This window comes from Centruroides sculpturatus, unplaced genomic scaffold (assembly GCF_000671375.1).
Source record: "Centruroides sculpturatus isolate CEXI.00-Female unplaced genomic scaffold, Cexi_2.0 scaffold29, whole genome shotgun sequence".
NCBI lineage: Eukaryota > Metazoa > Arthropoda > Arachnida > Scorpiones > Buthidae > Centruroides > Centruroides sculpturatus.
In genome coordinates this window covers 552,756-578,016 of record NW_019384296.1, presented here as the reverse complement: position 1 = coordinate 578,016, position 25,261 = coordinate 552,756, and the positions used below count along the sequence as shown (strand labels likewise).

The 25,261-nt window shown below is 27.5% G+C and overlaps 2 protein-coding genes across 2 annotated transcripts in view; both read left to right on the top strand.

Moving 5' to 3' along the window:
• LOC111623455 (ERI1 exoribonuclease 3-like) overlaps positions 1-5,791 on the top strand; it is a 43,352-nt gene extending 37,561 nt beyond the window's left edge. Inside the window, exon 4 of the mRNA XM_023366076.1 lies at positions 5,681-5,791. Coding sequence (XP_023221844.1) covers positions 5,681-5,776 — 96 coding nt within the window. The 3' untranslated portion in view covers positions 5,777-5,791. The remainder of the gene's footprint in view (positions 1-5,680) is intronic.
• A 5,513-nt stretch (positions 5,792-11,304) lies between these two features.
• LOC111623297 (ERI1 exoribonuclease 3-like) lies at positions 11,305-24,116 on the top strand. Its single transcript, XM_023365854.1, has 3 exons — positions 11,305-11,559; positions 14,094-14,193; positions 23,948-24,116. Exons 1-3 carry the CDS (start codon positions 11,509-11,511, stop codon positions 24,025-24,027), a joined length of 231 nt encoding a protein of 76 aa, XP_023221622.1. The 5' UTR covers positions 11,305-11,508; the 3' UTR covers positions 24,028-24,116.
• The last annotated feature ends 1,145 nt before the right edge of the window (positions 24,117-25,261 follow it).

Below are 25,261 nucleotides of genomic sequence, written 5' to 3'. Positions count from 1 at the left end.
ATAGAAGTTTAATTAAATATTTGATTTTGTTATTGACAAACTTTGTCATTATTTAATTCGGTGCACGCTTAAAGTCCAGGCCTGGCACACTAACGTGAATCCGCGTAAAGTACCCATTAGGGAACGGCTATTTCCGGCACACAGTAGTGTCGATAATCGTTGGAAAGTCGGAAAAATAATATAGTACTTTACAAAATGTTATTAATATTAAAAATGTTCAGGTCTTTCACTGCCATGTTCTTTATGTTCAGGTCTTTCATAATTGAAAACATATTAGCATATTATGCTAATATGTTGAAATTGAAAACATATTAGCATATTATGCTAATATGTTTTCAATTATGAAAGACCTGAACATAAAGAAAAAGATATTATGGAACTGCATCTCAAGAAAAGCAATAATCATCCATCAAAGCTGAGAGATATTGCTATCATTGAGAGGTATGTTAACAATTCTGAGAAGGAAACAATTGTAAGCTTATATAAATCTGTTTCTGGGTACTTTTCTGCAGAAAAGCATCCAAAAATGCACTGTACTCTACAGAAAATCCAGAATACAGGGCTCCAGAGAAGCAGAATAATGACATTCAGTAAATTATTTTGATATTTACTGTGTTTTTGTAGTATACACCCACATTTGTAAAGTGATCAACAAACTTTGGACCAAGTTTTGATTTTGTTTTTGGTGTATACTTTACATCTCCAATGAACCATATACATAATGTATTATATAGGGTGTCTGAGAAAGATCTTTATCATTCTAAACATGAATAATAAAAATACTAACAGGTGAAATGAAATGCAGTTTTCTGCAAAAGAATGAAGACAGCTAAGAGTTTTTTTCTGGTATCAATTACCCAAGGTAGATGGATTAATTGGTTGTGGAGGATCCATATCTTAGCCTCCGCGATTGCCCGATATAACTCCACTGGATTTTTTTTTTTTGGGGTTATATTAAAGACAGGGTTTATCAAACACCTGTTTCTGATATATCTGTTTTAAAGGAAAGGATACAATTAGCAATCCTCACTGTTACACTGCAAAAGTTAAAAAACACTTGGAGGGAAATTGAGCAGACTCGCCATTGTTCATGCTACTATACTAACAGAGCTCACATACTGTACATGAATTATATCCTTTCCTTTAAAATGGATATATCAGAAACAGGTGTTTGATAAACCCTGTCTTTAATATAAACCCAAAAAAAAAAAAGAAATCCAGTGGAGTTATGTCGGGCGATTGCAGAGGCCAATATATGGGTACTCAAAGACCAATTAATCCATCTACCTTGGGCAATTGATACCAGAAAAAACTCTTAGATGTCGTCATTCTTTTGCAGCAAACTGCATTTCATTTCACCTGTTAGTATTTTTATTATTCATGTTTAGAATGATTAAGATCTTTCTCGGACACCCTGTATTTTACATGATCATATTCATTTGTATCAATATGAACAAATGCATTGTAGGCAATCCTCTATCACCAAAGGTCCTTTTCTAAAAGAAAAACCTTCAAACAAGAAGGATTTGAAACATTTCTTTAATTCTCCAAAAATAAATGACCTTCCTTTAAACTTTCCAGCATTTGAATAATCTTATTTCCATTTCTGCATTCCAAATTTAGAACATTCTCTTTTCAATTTTTCCATCTTTTTCAACATTTTAAATTTAAATTTTAGCATTTTTAAAACAATAAATAAAGTAACATATAAATATAAATCCGACAAAGTATAAACCATAGAGTAGGATACATATCTATATATAACACAGATTGCACTCAGGGGGAACGAGTAAGTTCCATATCGCTACATCCCCGCTGCAAGATGAGTGTTAGGGTTTTAACCTGAACACAGATCTAACACAAAGTTCCAAAGAATAAGAGTACAATAGAACAGAGCTTCCACAAAAATACACAAAGTACACACATGCGACACACAACTCACCATCTTTGTTTACACAAATTATGGCTTCTTATCACTATTAATGTCACAAATACAAAGTACATCATCTCTCTTTCAAATGAGTCTTGAAAGAGCATTTGCATTGTTCAGATGAGCTTCAGGACAATACTAGGAGCTGACTTCAAATGTCTACTCACTTTTTTCCAGAGTGTTCTAATCTTATGCTCGCCACTGTTGCGCCATCATTCAAATTTCCAATCTGTCAAGGGTCATTGAGTGTGGCTACTGTTTTTGGGCAAATCCCTTATCCTCTATGGGCATAATTTAGCAATATGTTGGGGTGATCTACAAATGAAGCACTCCTTCAGTTTTATTTCCTGGCAATAGTTAGATCCGTTTTCCTTAGTGACCTGAAAATCTGAAAAGTGCCGCAATCCTTGCTGATCATTATATGTTTCTGTTAGGGATTTTCCTTTACTTTCAAAATAAAGATTGCATTCGCTTGCCATATCAATAGAGTTGAACCAGCTCTCGCTCTGACAAACGCTTATATGAGCCGCCGTGTTGACATCCAATGTCTGGAATAATCTATCCAACACAATTAGTTGTTTTAGAGTTTCAAGATCCTTGACTTTCCTCAACTCAATAATATTCCCAGGCAGACACCAGTCTCGACACAAATTGCATGTGAGTCTCGTTAGGCCTACGCCTAGCTCTTCAAAAATTTTCTAGGCAATATTGAGCTGACGGTTTGTATTTGCGTAGTATTAATTTCTTAACACTTACGTAATCCCTTAACTTGTCTCTGGTTATATAAATTAAAATGTTTGTGGCCTTTCCCACAGAACATTGATTAGTATCTCTGCTTTCATCTCCTCTGGAACATTTTTTAATTGGAACGCTTGCTCTAAGGATAAGAAAAATAGGTTTCAATTTTCAGACATAGTTGGGACTGGTAGTGTTAACGTTTTTACATTTTTAATTAATTTTTCAATACTCCTATTTGGCCCATCACTATGATGGCTGTCCGAAAGGTTAAGATTATCATTACTCATCCTGCTTTGATTATTAGTGCTAATTTGTGCTAGCTCTAATTCATTCTGGCATTCCCTTTCCCTTTCGGCTTCTACCCGTTTCCCTTCAGCTTGTAGCCTTTCCTGTTCTTCCTTCTGTTTCCTTTCAGCAATGGTTGAGGACAGAATTTTCAATGCAAAATCTGGGTCATTAATAAAATTGTTACTTTTTATAATAAGTTCTCTTAACTCCGATATCTTTAGACTCTCGTCTATTGTGCCACAAAGCTCTTCTGCCACAATCTGTAGATCTTCCTTTTTAACTCCCTTTACACTTAGAATTCAGCCTTGAAATTTTTGTTTTCAACAAAGAAAAAATTTTTTTACATCTTCACTGATGAATAATTAGTACTCTGCCTCAACTATCCACTCAGCCCAGTTATCGATTGGCTCTCCTTGTTTTGGAACATAGTCACTTTTTTATAAATTGTTAATCCTGTTGATTGTGCCAACGTAGGTGATCTATCACCACAGGTCCTTTTCTAAAAGAAAAACCTTCAAACAAGAAGGATTTGAAACATTTCTCTAATTCTCCAAAAAAAATAACAGACTGGACCTTCCTTTAAACTTTCTGGCATTCCCATTTCTGCATTCCAAATTTAGAACATTCTCTTTTCAATTTTTCCATTTTTTTCAACATTCTTTTTAAATTTAAATTTTAGCATTTTTAGAACAATAAATAAATTAACATATAAATATAAATCCAACAAAGTATATACCATAGAGTGCATACATATCTACATATAACACAGATTGCACTCGAGGAGAAATGAGTAGGTTCCATATCATTACATGCATATCATTGTGAATTTTAGTGTTTCTAGTAGTAAATAAACTTCTTTCAGTATTTTAATTGTAAAATCTTCAGAAGTTTATATTCAATCTGTGTTTATACTACTATGAGATTTATAATTTATTTGAAATAATCATATTATATCATAATATGTAAGCATGGTAAGGCAGAACTGTAAATATTTTTGTACATGATGATTCTTATTTTCTGGATTTATAAGGCTATTATTCTAATAAATTTAGCTTTTACAGGCAGTTCGTGACTTTTGGATTAGAACTGCCTATATTCCTAAAAATATGTACAAAAATCAAATAACTGAAAGGCAAGTAATAGAATTTGTTTGTTAAAAAAGGGAGTTTGTTCATAGAGAACTAAAAAGAAAAATTATGAAATCTATTATTAAGATAGGAAAGTTTTAGCTTTTTACAGCAAATATACTATAGTGTATAAAACATTATTTAAAATCTTAAAATTTTAGATTGAAAAGAAAACAGACAATACAAATTAATTATCACAATGATTTGGTGGTATAAAAATTAAAATGGCAGAAAGTATGACTGCATGTTAATTCAAAAGTTTCATTTAGTTACTGAAAATGTGCAAGTCCAAATTTAATGTATAAAGATTGATTTAGGATTTTAAAAGTGGAAGTTGTCTGAAAATCAGACTGTCTTGTATATTCATAAATAAATTAAATAAACTGAAATAAATTTCAATTTTTCCTCTTCCTTATTTTTTATATTTAAAATCATAATTAAATATTTGAGATATAGTTTTTTTTTTTTTTTTTTATAAATTATAGTTTTATATATAGTATGCCAATTAAATAATGAGACTGGGATGCTTGTGCATGCTCTATGCGTGCGTGCACAAGCATCCTAGGAGCAAAAGATCTCAATAGCAAAAGATACTTCTTCTTTATATGCATAGTAGAAATAAGAACTATCTTTTGCTATTGAGACTGCTAGACTATGTGCTTTCCAACCATTAGTTGCACAAGTCTGAATTGGTTGCATACATTGCTTCTTGTTTTATGATTATTTTAATGAATGTATCTCTGTATGTCAGGTAGATGAGTTCAATAGCAGTGAGTAGTCATTTTATGCAAAATTAGGCAAAAGTTCCACAGAAACTTTACAGGATTTAAAATTGTGTTTGGTTATGAATGTTTGATTTGGACACAGGTTTGTCAATGGCATGATTGTTTCAGAAAGTTTGAGAGTCCATTAAAAATGACACAAGCCAGGCTAGCTAGTTGTTGTGAGGTTAGAGAATTTATTCTTCAAGGGACAGCAGTTAATGCTATATATTATTTAGAAACCATAAGGAGTTTACAAGAACAAATGTGATGAGTGAGAAATGATTGATTTCTCATGCAACATAATGCACCTGCTTAATATGTTACTTGTTATACAATTTTTGGCTTTTACAAACCACAATCATTCAACATCTCCCTATAAATCTAATTTGGCTCCTATTGACTTTTTTATTTCTGCAAATCAAATTGGTTTGAAAGAAACATATCCATAACACATCAAGCACATATAATATAACAACTGTTCAAGTGAATAATATCTCAATTGAAGACTTTCACCATGCTTTCAACATTGTCTGTTGTTGATGCTAGCATTGTACAATGATAATAGGAAATGATTTCAAAAAGTAAAGGTTTCTGTTTATGTTATAAACAACTGTCTCATATCTTAATTGGCACACAGTGTGTATTAAACAATTTTTGCATATTATAGAAACTATTTCAAAAATGAGTAAAAGCATTTTTAGTTAATTGGAGAAATCTTAAAATAAGATTATTTAATCAATCATATATAAAAAATTTAAAACACAATTGCAAATTAATAAAATCATATTATGTTGTTTTTTCAAATTCATTAATAAGCATTAAAATTATATTAGGACTTCCAGTTGTGGATGGAAAAAGAAGTTCTTTTAAAACCTAAAGTGAAATTTGCTTTTGTGACATGTGGTGATTGGGATTTGAAAAAAATGTAAGAGAAAATTTAATAAATATAATTACAGTAAGTTCTTTATTTTATAGATTACAGATTGTCCAAAAAGAACTGATGTATTACAAAAAGTGTTATGTATTTAAAGAAAATACATAACACTTTTTGCTATAATAACTAAGATATTGATATTTGTGTATTTAAAGAAAATACACAAATATCAATATCTAAACCCAATAGATATATTAAAGCCAAACAATTGCCAGATTATATTGAGCTATATTATGGATTTGAGTCCTGCTTCAGGCAATTCTTTTCTTCCAGAATCTTCTAAATTAATAATTAATTTAATTAAAATTATTAAATTAGCAAGAGATGGCACCTAATGTCTACCTCTAGTGCAGTGGTTCTTAACCTGGGGTGTGAGAGAGCATTTATAGAGGTGCAAAAGAAATTTCAAAAATTAAAAAAAAAAAATATGAACAAGGCGACCATGTTCTCTACAAACTATGGTACCCAGCAACACGGCACCACACTTCTTCATTCTCTATCGTCTCACTTCTACACTCCTACTCTACCGTCTCTCAGCACATAGCACTTGTCATCAGTCGTCAGTACATGTAGTTAATGTAGTCACATTGTCATGTGCAGTACAGAAATTAGTTGAGACATGTTCACATACCTTGAATACAGCACTTTTGCACATAAAAACAAAAGCCAGAAATCGCTTAAATGCATCTGATGACTTACACGTGGCTCTTTCAAAAAAAGAGCCTCATTTTAATAGAATTACTATGAATAAACAACAACAACCTAGCCATTAAAATTTAAATATTGCTTTTTATGTTACATAGGAATATAAATATATCATATTCCTATGTAACATAAAAACATAATATTATATATTGTAAATAAACATGGCATTTGTTTATGCAATAAATGTTTTTTCTTAAATAAAAAATATACACACATTTTTTAAGGGGGTGCAAGAGCTTACTTTCAGATTCAAGGGGGGGTGCTGACTACTAAAAAGGTTAAGAACTGCTGCTCTAGTGCATTTAATTATTAATGGTGGTAGTAATATAGTCCAATATAATTTGGCAATCATTTGGCTTTAATATACTGTGTATAAAGTAAATAGATCATATACATATGGTTTTCAATAATTGTCAGTGGAAATTAAATGGTTTTTCCTGCAGTACAAAAAAAATTGTGCTGTATACTGTTGCTGCATGTTGAACTTTTGGATGAAGTTATTTTTAACTGATGGATGGAACAAGATGGACCAATTCATTTTCCAGTCCACTCCCCTGATATAACTCCTTCACATTTGTAGGATTATGTGAAGGACCTGATTTATCAAACACCTGTTACAGATATTGAAACATTAAAAGGTTGCATAATAAACACAGTTGAAACCATCATTCAAGATATGTCATTTGACACCCAGAGAAATTGAATATTGTCTTAGTATTGTAAGAATAATGAATGATGCTCATATCTGGATTTCTTAAAGATGATAAATCTTTTTGAGTTTTCTCATTAATTAAGACAGTGTGACTGTATCTGTTTTCCTAAAATAAATATGAGTTTTTGTAGTCTATCAGTTCTTTTTCAGACATCTTGTACATAGGAGAAAAAATTAGTGAATTAAATTACAAAAAATGGTGAAAATAATTTAAAAAATACTCAACATAGAAGTAATAAAATCTATTACCGGTAAGAAAAATAATATACTAAAATAATGATATTCATTTGCAAGTTGGATCTACAGAATCAAGATTTTTTTGGATAATTAAATTTTTAGTTTTTGAAACAATTATTTTTATATTAAAATTAGCATGTTTTTGATAAAATTATGATAATTTATCTAAAATACAGAATACCCAAAAAAATGTGTATACTACACACTTTAAAAGAGGGTATCTATGGAATTTTTTAAAAGTTGAACTGAATTATGATGACAATGTGTAGTGTAATACAGTCGATCCCCCTATAAGATCATTGATTTTTCCGTTTTATCTGAATTACATGTTGTACGAGTCACTTAGATTTTACAAATATGGGAGCCGTTCACAGCCCGGCACACGTATTTGTAAAATCTAAGTGACTCGTACAACATGTAATTCAGATAAAACGGAAAAATCAATGATCTTATAGGGGGATCGACTGTATTCTGTCAAAAGATATTGCTGATCACATACAACTGGCAGGAGAGTCAAACAAAATGGCAGAGGCACAATTGTCATTTGAGCAATGCAAGATCATTTTGAATTGGTATTTTAAATTCATAAATGTATTTGAAGTACAAAGACAATGGCAGCATGCATTTGTGATTATTTGGTAGATGATGTTATGTGAGAGAAGTGCACAAGCAAAGATCCAGGTGGCCTTGCAAAGCAAGAAATCTGGTGTCCTCAGCCATGGTGTTAGAACTAACTGATAAATAGTTTTATTCAAAGTTATCTATTTTGATTGCACTAAGCTCTTCAGTAAAACAACATGTCCTATTGGCTATATGAAACAGTGTTGTATGGTAGTTGGTCAAAGTGTGAATGAATATTTGTTTTGTTATTTGAAACTGGTGTCAGCACTACTACTATGAATCCACCCTAACATATAAAATGTGTACATAAAATGATAATAGGAAATGATTTCAAAAAGTAAAGGTTTCTGTTTATGTTATAAACAACTGTCTCATATCTTAATTGGCACACAGTGTGTATTAAACAATTTTTGCATATTATAGAAACTATTTCAAAAATGAGTAAAAGCATTTTTAGTTAATTGGAGAAATCTTAAAATAAGATTATTTAATCAATCATATATAAAAAATTTAAAACACAATTGCAAATTAATAAAATCATATTATGTTGTTTTTTCAAATTCATTAATAAGCATTAAAATTATATTAGGACTTCCAGTTGTGGATGGAAAAAGAAGTTCTTTTAAAACCTAAAGTGAAATTTGCTTTTGTGACATGTGGTGATTGGGATTTGAAAAAAATGTAAGAGAAAATTTAATAAATATAATTACAGTAAGTTCTTTATTTTATAGATTACAGATTGTCCAAAAAGAACTGATGTATTACAAAAAGTGTTATGTATTTAAAGAAAATACATAACACTTTTTGCTATAATAACTAAGATATTGATATTTGTGTATTTAAAGAAAATACACAAATATCAATATCTAAACCCAATAGATATATTAAAGCCAAACAATTGCCAGATTATATTGAGCTATATTATGGATTTGAGTCCTGCTTCAGGCAATTCTTTTCTTCCAGAATCTTCTAAATTAATAATTAATTTAATTAAAATTATTAAATTAGCAAGAGATGGCACCTAATGTCTACCTCTAGTGCAGTGGTTCTTAACCTGGGGTGTGAGAGAGCATTTATAGAGGTGCAAAAGAAATTTCAAAAATTAAAAAAAAANGTTAATTTAGTATCAAAAACGTAAAATATTTGAGTAGCCCAAGACATAGCCAAAGATTGAAGGGCCACAGCACTGGCAAAAATTTAAATTTGCCGACTGGAATTCTTTCGGATGATTGACTTTCAGAAAAGCGACGCTCTACTGTAATTCTAAAATTTGCTAAGTTTTGAACTTCATACCTAGTGGTTTCTTAAAAGTTTAGTATTATTAAAAGTTAGTATTATTTTAGAGGATATGTTTTATCTATATTTTCTTCATCTAGTTTAAGAAGATTCAAATGAAATGATAGAGGTAAGGATCAATATGGCAGAAATCTGGTCTGCACAAATTCTGCTACATAATATATCCAGAGGTGCAGCATATGTCTGCTTATGCAAATGAAGTTTGGGGAAATTAAAGCAGTCTAGGGAAAATTTTCAGTAGAAAAAGATAATATTATGACAATAGATGCAAAAAAATGGACTTTGATATTCCTGTAAAGGATTAATTAATGAAATTAACCAAAATGCTGGGATCTTGTGTTTTAAAGGCAAAATTGTTTACTTTGCTTCTAATTAGTTCAATCTCTTGTTACATGACTAACTATTTATACAGTTATGCACTTGGGAGGATTAAGGAGTATGCTGAGTATGCCTGGGCATAGGGCGGCATGCTTCTAAGGATGGAAACCATTATGACAGAAAAAAATTTTTTGTTATATTGAATATCTTGACAAAATTTTTTATGTTTGAATCTACCGCTCCTGTGAGCTTGTTTTTATTTTTTATCAATGCATTGTAATAATAAAAATTGTGACAGAGACCAAAATATCTTTATTATAAAAAATAAAACACTAAACCTCTTATAAAAAGTATAACAATTTTTTTGAGTTAAAAAATGTTTAAGTGCTTTTCTAATTGCAAATTCATCAATCAAATTATCATAATTCATTTGTTGATTTAATTCTGGCATCTGATCATAACAAGGCTAATGAATTTAATTGGTCTGTACTTTGGATCATTACTAGTGTCGAGTGTCGGGCAACACTGGTGGATAGTGGGTGGTGGGTCAAGTAAATAAGAGGAAGGTTGGCAACATTGTATGGCAAAAAATGTGCACTCAGCACTTTCAAAGTTAATGTGTGAAACATTTAAAATATCACAAGCTTTAAAAAAAAATCATAAAGATGCAGGGTATACAGTTTTAACGTATAATATATAATAGCCAAATTAATGAATTTGTTGATGAATTTTTTCCAAGCCAAGTCTTTCCAATATAAAATAATAAAAATTTTCATCTATAGAAGAGCTACAGAGTCTAAAAAGTTTTGATGACAGGTCTTGTTTTCAACATAAAGTTTTTTTTATTGAAAACTATGAGTCCCCTGTGTTGCGGGATTAGGTTAACAGTTTAGGTTGTGGGCTACCTGTTAAGTAGCTTATTTTATGGGCTTCACACACCAACAAATTTGTTTTTTTTTAATTAAATTTTTGGAACTATTGTCTCCTATAAGGGTGGCTAATTAAAGGGCAGATTAAGGCTTCCAGCTGCCCTACGGGTAGGGAAGCTGGAAGCCTTAATCCACCCCAGTAGGCACTTGCAGTATGGATGAGTCAGTCTTAGTTATTGAAACAAAGTTTTGACTTTTACAAAAACCAAAATCAAAACAGTTTAAAAAGAAATGAAAAAGAAAATCTGTTTTTACTTCAAAACTTTTCAACACTATTAATGGGTAAAATTTTCTGCAGGCTTGAATTAAAATTAAATATTCACCCATTCCTCCTCAATAATAATAATAATAATAATAATAATTATTTAATTATCTTAAAAAGATAAATGAAGTTTAATTAACCAAGATATAATTTAAACTTGAATATATTGAGTTTTTGATGCAAATTACTAATGGAATGGAATAAATTACTAATAAATAAAATATTAATCTGATTTATATTTTTTAATTAAACAATAACTAATTACAACTTTGATTTCAATCAATTTATAGCATATTAATACTTAAAATAAATAATAATATTTAACTCATAGGACATTATAGAGATATAAAATCCTTTAACATTTTTAAAACTTAATAATTGAGAATTTAATAGCCTTAATAATATTTTGTTTCACATACCATTATGGTTGATTATTGAGTTTAATATTTGAGTACAGTAATATAATTGAGTAATATAAAAATGAATATTTAGACAGTTGTTAAAATTTTCATCAACAGAGGGCACTATTGCTTTATTTATCAAATAGGTTGCACTGTAATTTATCATTTGCTCAGAGTCTTTATACTACTATAACAAGGAGATAGAAAACAGCATTATTAACACTTCTCCTGGAACATGTTGCAGAGATGTCAGAAACCTTGTGTTGGATATATAATTTTAAGTGTATAAAAGTACAGGTGTGTCTTGATAAACCTGTTCTTTTGAGATTTATCCATAACCAGCAAGAGAGTGAAATCTGGTGAACATGCAAGTCATGAAGTCTACTTATTAATATTTCCTTTGTGAAGATTATACTATATAATAATACTAGCAATATGCAACGGCATACCATCATGCATTAAAATCATATTTTATAGACAAATATATGTTTGAAATCATAGTGTAAACTCCACCTTTCTAATAGTTGTTTAAAGTACTGTTTAGATACTGTTACTTCCTTTCCAATAATAGTTGATTTCTCAAAGAAAAATGAACTAAGCAAAAACAAGCTATAAAGTTTTAGTAAACTATCATTTTTGTGGCATGGAAATTTTTCCTGAAAGCTATATGATTAGATTAGAGTGACAATTATATATTCACTATCTAATTTAGCAAAAGTTGAGTTTTATGTGTTTATATTTTGGACAAGAATTTGGATATAAGTTTACTTTCTGCAATAACCATATATCAAAATCAAATCAAGCAAGCTTTCTGATAACAAAATTTTCCATATTCTTTTTATTGTACACAGACCATGGTACATATAAACTCTTAAAAATTTTTAACAATACTGACAAAGACATCTATTGTTTATGAAGATGTTATGTATAGTACATTTTGAACTTCCTGCATTGTAACATAGTATTAAATATTTGTTTGATAATATATTATGAAAAATGAGGATATTCATTTTATGGTTTGTCAAACTGTAAAGTGTATATCTTTAAACTTTTATATAACTTAAACACTAGTTTCTTTCATTGTTTGTAGAAATCTCCATAATTAACAAAATTGATAGATGAACACCAAACTTTTTATAGCTGTTTGGTTTTTTTTTGTTTATTTATTTTCAAAATGAGAATGGCCTTTACACATGGATTTTTGAGATAATATCTTAAAAATACAATTAATAAAATTAATTTAAACTTACTTTTACATTTAATGAAAACATGCTGATAATTTTGTAACTTATTTGAAAATTCTTTAGAGAATTTAGTTTTCATATTTGGTTATGTAAAATTATAGATGAAAATTTATAAAATAAATATTTTCTTTAAACTGAATTTATACTAAATTTAAAACATATCAACTTATTATTCAGAAGTTTATGCATTTACAATGAAAGATACTAATCATCCTCAAAAACTGGAGTGATAATTATGGTAAAAAATAAAGTATAGCATGTCTCACTTAATGTCATCAATAGATTCTTGGAAACTGCAACATTAAGTGAAAAGACATATAATGAAATCAATTTTTACCGTAGACTAAATGATATAAACAAGATATAATTCAGTTAATATTATTCTAATTCAATCAGTTTTTAACATCAAAATAGCATTAGATACTTTTGATAATTTTGTTGATGGTTACTAATTTTTTTTTTTTTTAATTATATTTTATTAAATTATGAATATTTCAGTTTTGAAGTACTTAAATTATAATTTTAATATATTTTTTTAAAATAAAAAAAAAAATGTTTTTCTTGATCATTTTTCAAAATTGGGGTGTCTCCATCCCCACCATATACAGTATATCACTACAGTGCATTTACAGACATACATCAAGATTAAATTCTACATTTGATTATGTTTATGAGGTTTTAGGGTGGAGAGATTGTGGGACCTCCTCTCCAAAATTATCATTAAAATTCATTTTCATCAGACTTAGGTATTCATCAAGGTTTCAGCTTTCTATTTTATTATAATTAGAAGTGGATGAAATTTGAATGCAAGATATGAGGACATAATACAAAGCAAGTTCAATAAAAGTTCTTAAAAATATTAATGAGTCTATAGTTTAATGCAGTTAGAATGAAGACAAATGAAGACAGTTAGAATGAAGTTTAATGCATTAATTAGAATGAAGACAAAGTCTGTTGAAACAGTAATCTTTTTATTCACTTCCATGTTCCAGAATGCATTCCATAACAACTTGACGTTTCTTTTTAGGCTACTTTTAATTAATTAATGAAAAAATTATCATCTGGGTAAATTTCACAAAAAACAATCTAGTATTTGATAATTTCCAAGATTTTAAAATTGTCTTGAAATTTATGTATAAATAGAAAACTATTATATTTGTCATTTATAAATACTACATATTAAATCAAACACATTTTAAAGACATTTGTTTTTAATCATACATTTAAAGACTTTTTTAACAGATTTTCAAGATTGATGAAATTAATGATATTAAACATAGTAGAATAATTAATTAAAAAATTATTTAATTCTACAAACCAAATAAAGTTTATTGAGTGATATTTTCAGCTTTATTTTGAGCCATTCTCAGCTTAGGACTGGAAACATTATTCAATAAACTTTTTGATTTTCAAAATTTAGCAGCTTTTTAGTTAATTATTCTAATAGGTTAGTGTCAAGTTTGGTTTATTTTAATGAACATAAGTAATATGATTTTATTTTTTTGATGTTCTATTTGTTCAAAAATAATATGTAATTGACAATTTTGAAATATTTTATAAATTATATATATATTTTTTTCTTAACAGTCATTTGCACAATTATTTCACTTAGAAAGACCAAGAGATTTAGTTGGAATGTTGGAATATCTCAATCTTACACTCATAGGTAGACATCATAGTGGCATTGGTAAGATTTTTTTAAAATTATATAGTAATGTAATTTCAAAGCTTAACATTATCTTTAAATCAGAATTCAGTTATAGTATAACTTATACTATATTTTAATGTATAATTATTTTATATATCATATTTTCTTTCTTTTGAGACTGCCCATTAACAAATATTATTACTAAAGACATTTTGATAAAGTCTTTAATTAATGATAAAAAATGTCAAAGGCATTGTTATTAATGACTACAAAAATTATTTAAGAAACAAATTTTTGAGGACTCCAGAAAGACAACTATCATTTAGATAGATACTTTTAACTATTTTAGTAAGAGCACTTAATATTATGTTGCTGAAAATTAACAGATCCTCCAATCATCCATATATTTGCAGATCACACAGATGATCACTTCTCATAAGTAAAAATCCTGAGCCTATGTGTTGAGTTACTCTTATTGACAATTACATGGTAGTGAATATATTTTTTACATCTCATGACTCTTTTCCCATGGTAGTAATCAGAACCTCTCAGAATGAATACATAAAGTAACTTGCTTCAGGCTAATAGCTATCAATTTTACATATATAAACATATATTTGTTTTATGCAATAATGTATAATTATGTATACAGGCATACCTCGACTTACGTCGTTCCCGATTATACGTCGCTTGTTAAAAAAGTATATGGAAAAATAAAAATCAAGTTTAAGTCATTTTATTCGACTTTACGTCTGTCCGCCACAAATATTGAAGTCGTAATCTCACTAGATAAACGTTTAAAGCACATAAAATCATATTAAAATATATACAAGTATGTACTGTATTTACAGTACACGCATTTGTAAATTTAGATTATTTTTTTTGTACTATATTAAAAACTAAAATTTATTTGTTTGTAAGCTTAAAATAGATTTTTATTAACCATATATTATTTAAAATGCTTTCCTAGTGATAAGTAGATTCGGAGACAGGTAAATTCGACTTACGTCGTTTTTCTGGAACCAATTACCGACGTAAGGCGAGGTATACCTGTATTTCATCTGTATGATTTCTAGTAATTATTTGAGAACATTTGAGTTTTTATCAACACTTTGAAACTTATAAAATGTGCATTTCATAAAAGGAGAAAATATGGTATAGATTATAGAATCTTGTTAATGTATATAAAGAATGTAACAACACAATATTGAAAGGATGATAAATCTAAGATAGTTCAATAACTGTTTATTCTGAAAAACATTGTAATATAATATTTTTTGATATGTATATACAATGTATTATCTTATGATAATACATGGATATATATTTTTCTGAGATCTGGTTTATGTTGTGATGACTTTTGTCTTAATCATAACAAGTCACAACAAATATAATGAAGGGTGCTGAAAAGTTTATAACTATCCATATACAAGATAGCAAAAGCCTGTCATAATGGATGTAGGGAGAAAGGTCATTCCTTAGTGATAACCTAAATTAGTTTGCATCCTTTATCAGTTTGAATTCATGATAGTGATGTTAACTCTAGAATTTAGCACTGCTTGTATATAAATTTCTTGTTTCTGCAAAGAAAAGGAATAAAGGAAAGCTACTCTAAGTTATTGACAACTCTAGAGCAGGGGTCCCAAACTATGGCCTGTGAGGTCAGCTCATCTTGCCCACTGCCACACTGTGCCACAAATGAGCTAAAATGTAATTATTTGTATGAAAATATCATAGATTGTAGATCAATGGCATGCCATCCATGGAAGCTGTTGGAAGCAGCGTTTCCCTTGCACTTTGAAATATAAATACATATCATGCAATTATTTTCATATTTTAATGTACTTTGAATTAATTAAAATTAATATTCTATTATAACCACATTATGTATTTTATTACAAATTTCTATACATATGAAAAACAATGATAAGATTGTTATTTTATATTCGAATATAAATTCATATATGCATATTTCCAATGGAAGTGATGTATTGTCGAATACGGGACAGCTTCCACAGCGAAAATATCTGGATCTTGTAAAGCAGCCAGATTACAGGCATTTGCACATGTGCTTTACAGAGCATAATCTCTCATGATTTAGCTGGTGGATGGAATTGTTGGAAGCGTAATATGATATTTTGTTGTATAAACAAAATATCATATTATGCTTCCAACAATTTCATCTGACTTGTAGGAAGCTATTTGACTAAGTGCATGCAAGATTTAAAAAGTAAAGAATATTCAATGTTATTTTGATGTACATTTCTTTACAAAGGTATAGTTAATTATAATTATATTTTAATTATAATTATATTGACAGATTTTCAGACATAAAATCTTTAGAAATTTTATCATGTTTAGATGTTAATAATTTTAAATATTATGAAAAACAATTTTCCGAAGCAAATTTTAATTCTTTAAGTAAAGTTTATGGAGAATTTTTTGATTTATCTAAATTATGTAGTGAATTGCAATATTTATATTCACATCCAGGCTATATCGGCAAGTCACTCTTAGAATAAAACATATTATAATTAATAACGATCCAACCAAAGATATACTAAAAGAATTAAATGATTTAATATCATTAATTTTTATAGTACCATCTACGAGTGCATCTGTTGAGTGCAGTTTCTCAACCACAAAGCGAATTCATACATTTGCAAGGAACACCCAGTTAGAGGAAAGATTGTTGTCACTAGTGCAAATTTGAATAGAAAAAGAGCTTTTAAATACTTTGGTGGAATCAATGACAAGCAATTTTTATGATAAAGTAATTAACGACTTTGCAGAAAAAAATTGCCGAACAGAGTTAGTTTATAAAAAATAATAAAAACAAGTTTTCATATCTTTGTTTCGAGTCAATTATCTATTTTAGAATTAAAATAAACAAACTGTTTATTCTGTCATTTTCAGTATTTGTTTAAAATTTTTATGGAAACAGCTTCCCTATCATCAAATGTCATGGTATGCCACTGTTGTAGATAAACTTACTATGTAGAAAAAGTTAAAATAAGTGTAAGTAAAAATGCCAAAATTGGTCCAATCTGATTTTTGCATCTGACAGTAATATAATTTTTAGGAAAATCAGTGAAAAATTTGGCAACTTTTTGCAACTTTGGATATCAGAGCACTTTTTGTGTAAATATCTGCAATGAAGTTTCTAAGAAAAGCGATTATTAGCTTGCTACAGCAATCATGTTTGTGTATTGGTAAATAAATATGTTGGTTATCTTTATTTTTTTGTGTATTCAGTGTACTGTATTCAACAGAATGGTTATGTGGTCCTCATATGTCATTCTCTTAGTTATCTGGCCCCAAAAAAGTTTGGTGACCCCTGCTCTAGAGGAAGACTGCCCTTCCCTCACAATGGTGAAAAAATAATGGTATGTTTCTATACCAGCCATTTTGAGTCAACAGATAAACCATGCTCTGGATGGTCTATTTCAACAGTAACAAATGAAAGTGTGAATAAAATCCATGACCTAATGTTTGAAGATTGCTAAAATCTTATAGATTTTCTAGGAAAGGGTTTCTTGCATCATTCATAATACCTTCTGTCTTCAAAATGCTGTTTTCAAAATGAGCTTGCATATAGCTATTGTGTTCCCATGCTCTTTTGGTGCATCTCTTTTGATACTTATGCTGAAAACTTTCTGACCTGTTGATGTGTATGGATGTAACATAATGCCATCATTATGATCCTGAGACAAAGGAATAATTCAAAGAATGGCAAGAATGATTCCTTAGCAGGTCTTCTAAACAATTCTGTGTTCAGAAATTGGCTAGAAAAGTTATGCCATCTATGTTCTGGTGTCATCTTGATGAAGTATGTGACAGTGGGTGAGTAAACCAATACAACCTATTGTATGTCCTTATTAGATGAATTGCAGGACCTCTAAACTCAGACTGGGGGAGAAGCTGAGTCAGGGATGCTTTGTAAATAATACAAAGTGCCCCAGGAATCCCAAGGATTTGGGGTTCAAATTGTTACACCACCTAGCCTATTTGCTATATTCTGTCTTCTTGGATTATCACCTGTTTCCAGCATTGGAGAAACACATGAAGGAAATGACATTTTCTTCCAATCAGATCATTTGTTTAGTTCAGTGTTTTTCAAGCTGTGGGTCACAACCCCCATGGGGTCACGGGTAAAAGAAAAAGACAAGTGTTTGTAGGTCCTACACTACAATAAAAAAAAACTACAATTTCAGTGAGAAGGCTGTATCTGTTTATTTTACAGTACAATTGGTTTTTCAATTGATATTTAGATCTCAACAGAAAGAAAATTAAATATGTAGTTTTTAAAATCACTGATATAGTTTTAATATGGCCCTAAGGGAGTTGCCAGAATTTTTTAACTTGCAAAGGGGTCACGTATTCAAGAAGGTTGAAAAACACTGGTTTAGTTTATCAAATTTGCTTTATCTTCTAGGAAGAGTTGCAAACTTTTCATCTTCTTACATTTAACATTAAGTATATCTTGCTTCCTATCAATCTTCATAATATCAGCTTTTTTTTTCTTTTTAAAAATTTTATTTCTCTATAGAATATTGCAACTTTTTCATTTTATGCAAAAAATACATAAAATATATTTTATTGTTTCTGGCTGAATGGATGTAGATTTTGGTGCAAACATGGAGCCATATCAAAGAGCTTGTACCAGAACTTTTGGGACTGGTACAAGCTCTTTGATATGCTGCCATGTTTGCACCAAAAACTACATCCAGCCAGAAACAATAAAATATATTTTATATATTTTTTGCATAAAATGAAAAAACTGCAATATTCTGTAGTGAAATAACAAAATTTTATTAAATACATTATTTACTTTAGACTAGAAATGTATTCTGTTGTTGCATAATAATAATAATGAATTGTCTCAAATTGGTCTGCAAAAAAAAAACACATGCAAGTTATTAAGTCTATAACTTATATATAGAATATTTCCATTAAATATTTGTCTGTTTAATTAGACTGACCATATTTTTTTATGCCAAAATGAGATGGGGAATTATATCTGATAAAATAAAGGCACTCTCTTATTAAAATTTCATCAAGAAATATAGATGAGCATTATTAACAGATGATTAATATATTATTATATTAATATTAGTGAAAAAATAAAAAAATTTTCTAAATGCTTTTGTTTTCAAAAATCCAATATTGAAAAATTAATATTATAATTTGATGTCAAATTTAACAGTTACATTGATGTAGAAGGTTTTTTAGAATCAAACCAAGCATATTTTTAAAATAAATTTATTTTGATTAATAAGTTCTGGTCACTCACAATTTATCATAAAACTTATTGCATTGTAAGTCACAATTCTGCTTGATAATTAGCATTACTTTCATGGCCTCAATAATTAACCTTAACTTATATTTTGGCCATAGGAAATTCTTGAGTGAGTAGATTCTTCTTTACAGAAGCTGGAAAACAAAAAATTAATTCTATCAAATTATTAAAATCTTGGAATTCAAGATACTTTTTGTTATTTCATTAAATATTTTGACACATCTGTCAATTGCATTGATTTTTCTATACAAATATAAACATCTTCTGAAACCCAATTGATTTTTCTATAGTTTATTTTTCTAAGTGTTCTGTAACGAAACACTTAGAAAAATAAACTATTAATCAAATAAATAAATTTCATGTTTCTGATCATGTAATACAGGGGTCGCCAAAGTGTTATATAGGGGTCCAATAATGTTATATCGACCCCCAGGGGTTGATTATTGGATTTCAATGAGGGTCAATGAAAAGACTAAAACTTACAAATTTTGAACTGAATATTTCTAATCTTGCTAAGGATTATCAAGCTTATCTGTCTTATTTGATTGTCAGTTACAAAAATTATTATTAACATATGTACAGTACTGTACAATAAATGTAAAAAATGTAAAATTAAAAGATATATATTAAAATAGTACGTGCCTTTTTTTTTGCTTGTAACAAACTTTTTGGTGGGGGTCAATGTGAGATTTCGAAAAGTTGTAGGGGGTTGATGATCAAAAAAGTTTGGCGACCCCTGATGTAATATGTTCCTTAAATTTGTTGAAAGTATTTTGTTTTTTTACAATCCAAGCATCTTTCTCAGCAGTGTATCCATTCAAATTTATGACCCTTATTAATGCAAAATAAACATTTTATAAAAAATAACACATTTACTATACATTATACAAATTTGTTTAATATATAAAGTGAAGAACTGTTTTTTGATATCAAAAAATTGGATGAAAGTGAAAACTTTACTAAAAAGATGGGATGGCTGGGCCAGAGGAAAAAAATGTATGTATTGTCAGCTTATGTTTAATTCATATTAATATATTTAATGTAAATTTTATATATATTTTTTTCTTAATTAATAAATTAAATACATAAATTTAAATATTGATAAGCTCTTTGTATATAATACATTTAAAAACTCAACTCATCTTTCACAAAACTTAAGATATTTAAATTAATATTATCCTGTTCAATTCATAAACATAAAGCAACTTGGTTATCAATAATGCCTAAACATTCCTGACCACTAAAGAAGAGTTTTTTTATTGTTAAGATTATTTGAAATTATATTTTTAGTTTCATTTTTAGAAACTTTCACACCAAATAAATTTATATGTAAAATTTGATTGTATTGCTTGTGTGTTGTGTGTGTGGTCGATTAACATATTAATTTTGCAATTTTATATTAATACAATTCAGTCATTAGCAGTCTGTAGTTCCTGGGTCACATGCAGCCTATAAGGACTTAGGTGGCATCATCCTCATGGCTTTGGCAATGTAATTTTGTTTTCCTATTTTCTGTCTTGTGCCATTATGCAATCTTAATTAAGCTGATTTCACGATGAAGAACATTCAAACTTGGCCTGTAAAGAAAATAACAGAAACTATACATTAGGCTACTAGTTTGCATATCATTAGCAAATTATTTTAATACATAGTGTACTGGCACTTACAGAGCATGTTGGGATTTAGCAGGCTTACAGCCTGCAACTCCATAAGAAAATGTATATGGCCCACTGGAAGCCTAAGAAATTTTCTTGTGGCCTGCATTCATCCAGAAAAGGTTGCTCATCATTGATATAATTTCATCATAGATTAATAATATTGAATTTTCTGGAATTTATGGAATGTTTTAACAAATTTTTATAGAATCTATCAAAAAGTGATTTCAAAACATGAAAATATATTTTTGTCTTAAAATCACTTTTACAATTTTTAAAAGTCATATTCTTTATTTAAAATTTTTAAATTTCATAATAAAATCTTATCATGCTATAAATTTGTTTAAGAAATTAACTCAAAAAATATTGTTTATATTATCAAAATAAAACAACCTGTGAAAATTGGGGATGCTTGCAGGTTGTACAGAGAATTTTCAGGGCTTTAAAAAACAGAGTTTAAAGTATTACTGACATTAACATATTCTTAATAATGGTGCACTGTCTAACTAATGCTAGTAAACACTACCTACCATTGTGTTTAAAATATATTTAGTTATATCTGATAATTATTGTATTAAGAAAAATAAATTTTCATTATATAAGTTTAAAACAGCATTTTTTAAGAACTCTCGTTTTGATTTTATTCAAAATAGATTTAATGAGATCTGAATCAGATGTTTGCATTCAGAATATCGAAAACTTGTATAACTGCTTTTGCATTCTTATTATTATTCTAAAGGTAGTAGTTATAATGAATTCATTATCTTATAAATATTGTTTTAGAAAACAGTTAAGTACCATTAGTCAGGATGATCTGTTTTAAAAAAAGCACAAACATTTCAAAGAAAAAATAAAAAAGCATTTTTAAGAATTGATAATTGTGATTTATTGAATCTGTTGTTTCAGATAATTTTTCATTTTATTTGTATTTTTTAATAATTTAATAATAATTTAATGCTTCTTTTAAAACAGATAAATAAATATATAATAATTTAATACATGCATATTTATAATTTATATATATATAAGTAATGTAATGTACATTTTCTCTTTTGAATTGATAAAAATAAAAAGAAATAAATTTATGTAATAAGTTTATTCTGAAATGAAATGCAGAATTATATGATATCTAACTCTGCATTTAATCTTAATTTCTATGATATAATTCAATATTTTTCTGAAGAAAGTTTAAATAAATAAAAATTCATAGAAAGAAATCTTTAATTTTGAATTGTATGTGCATATTATCTTGATTGTTTTGTTTTGCAATATTTTAGTTTGATAAGTAAAGATCCATTTTGTTAATGTATAATCACTTATAGATCTTGTTTTTCAATTAATAAAGAAATAAAATTTTTTAATACAAATCATTAATTGATTAATTAACAATATGAATGTTTGAGTATTTAATCATTTTGTATATTTAATATCTAGATTTAAATAAAAGAATTTATATCAATAGAATATAATTAGTCATTTTGTGTACAAAATCAAAGCAAAGTAGAAAGATTAAGTTGATACAAATACAGAAGATTCAAGTTTTTAATAATAAAAAAATTCACTTATTAAAAATAAAATAATTATTTCTAAAAGCATCACATTTATTTAAATACTGGGCATAAAAAAATTATTCCTTATTGTTATATTGTTGTATCAAGAGTAATTAATGAAGTAAGAGGTATATTAAACTAGATAATACTACGATGAATTTAATGATATTAAAGAAAAAATCTATAAAAACTTTAATCTTTTTCAATGAAATATATATTAAATTATCCTTTTACAATTTGCAATATTAGTTTAAATTATGAATAAAAATATATAATATCTGTTAGATTACTGAATCAATTTTGTTTAGTATTTTCTATCCTAAATGATATTGATTTAACTATTTTTGAAATTAAAAATGAAATATTTGAAAATACTATAGAAATACTGTGTTCTTTAAATATTTAATTTGTGTGAAAGCCATTCATGTAAATCTGATTATACATAACAAGATAAATTGCATATAATTTTATGTTATGCTCTAGTTAAGTATTAGGTTTATTTTTTGTCTACCTGGAATATCCTGGCTATGAAAAGAATTTTGACATANTTTCACTAATTTTTTTTTTTTTTTCCTTTTCCACTATCGACTTTTACACCGTAGCGCACAAGTTACTGATGAACTGAAGAGCCAAACCTTTAGCCAAAGGAAATCTCTAATAAAAATCAGTTATCTTAAAAAAAACAAAGAATAAAAATTAAATATATATGTATTTTTTTAAATTTCCAAATATTTTACCAGCTACAATAATAATTTTTATTGCTTTTAAGTTACATGGTATCCTGTAAGAAGTCTTTGTTTATCTGGAAGGTTGTAAAATCAGGTTATGGACTATTATGATCGATATGTAAAAAAAAAAAGTTAAGTTAATGTTGTTTTACGTGTCACTATACGAGAGGAAAAAATACACTTTAAAGATTTTATATACTTAACTGAGTAAAATTATATTATATTGAAGAGAAATAATTAATTTTCCTAACCCATTTATTTAAACAGAAACTTTTTAATTAAGAAATTAATTGAGTAAAATTATATTATATTGAAGAGAAATAATTAATTTTCCTAACCCATTTATTTAAACAGAAACGCTTTAATTAAGAAATTAATTATTGTTTGAACTATTATTATTATTATTTTTATTTTAAACAGCTTTTGTTTTGTTTGTTACGTCTTGATAGTTTTTATGTTACAATAAGGAAAATATAAGTATGGGAATTATATGGATTATGGAAATATTTTATTCTTTTATCATTTCTTCCTGTTAAAATTGTTGATTTTTTTTCTTTGTAGATGACTGCAGAAATATTGTTAGAATTTTACAAGCAATGGCTGAGAAAAATTATAGATTTTATATAAATGGAAAGTTGTAAAAAATTTTAAGAGATGTATTTAAATTATTAAAAATTGTTTGATTTAATTTTCAAATCATTAATGTAAGAAAAAATTGTTTAAAATATAATAATATATATTCAAATAATAAAAAATAATGCACTATTTTTATCTCAAAGAATTGCCTTTATTTAAAAAATTAAATAGCAATGTATAATTTACATATAAAGTGGTTATACTTTTTTTCATTTTCAAAACTAATTATGCTCCTCCCTCATCTGTTAGCTGTAAGCTATTATTTTGTTATTAATATTCTAGTGAATACAAACAAAGTAAACTTTTTTTTCCCCTCTCTAGTTTATTTAGAGTAAGTTGAAAAAATATAAACATAAAACATTAAAATAATAAGCCAAATATGCAATTTTCTGATAGCCTAATCCATTAAATTCCATAATATATTATATTAAACTATTGATGACACTAATTATTAATAATAAAACTCTTCAGTGCATTCCTAGCTAATCAGTTAATATTGGAAAAGGAACAAGAATAATCAAGTTCATGAATAATGAAATATGAGTCATGTGTATTAACATCATGTTTTGTAAACAGAAAAGAAAGAGCCTAAATGCTACTTAATATTCAACTATTATATTCATGCTTGAATATGTATAACTAATTTTGATAGTATTATTGGTATACTTGAATTATTGCATTATTTATTTTATTTTATAACACACAGAATATTCCAAGTAGAATTAATATTTTGTTATAATTAAAGTAATATAAATTTTTTAAATTATTTTATAGAAATCAATGATTTAATTGAGTATTTTTAAACTAACAGAACTATACTGACAATAATTATAATTGTTTGAAAATTATTTAGATACAACAAATATAAATATTTTGCTTGTTTGTCATATATACACACATAAATATTAATGTGTAATTTATGAACAAAAACAAATATTTATGTATTAAACAAAATTTAAACTTTCTTTATTTCAAAAAATTAGAGAAATAAATTTATAAACAAGTAAAATTTAATAAGTAAACTAAAAATTGTTTTAGGTTAACTATTTATAAATTTAATCAAATAATGCTTTGCAGCTGTTAAAAGTTTTACATTATAAACAAAAGCTTACATATGTGAATGTGCATTAATATAACTTGTGATGAACATCTGTATGCTTACTGCCGCAGTTTTTCAGTATTAGAATTTTAATCCTGAAGTAAAAAAAAAAAGGTATTTATCTAGAAATAAAAAAAGTG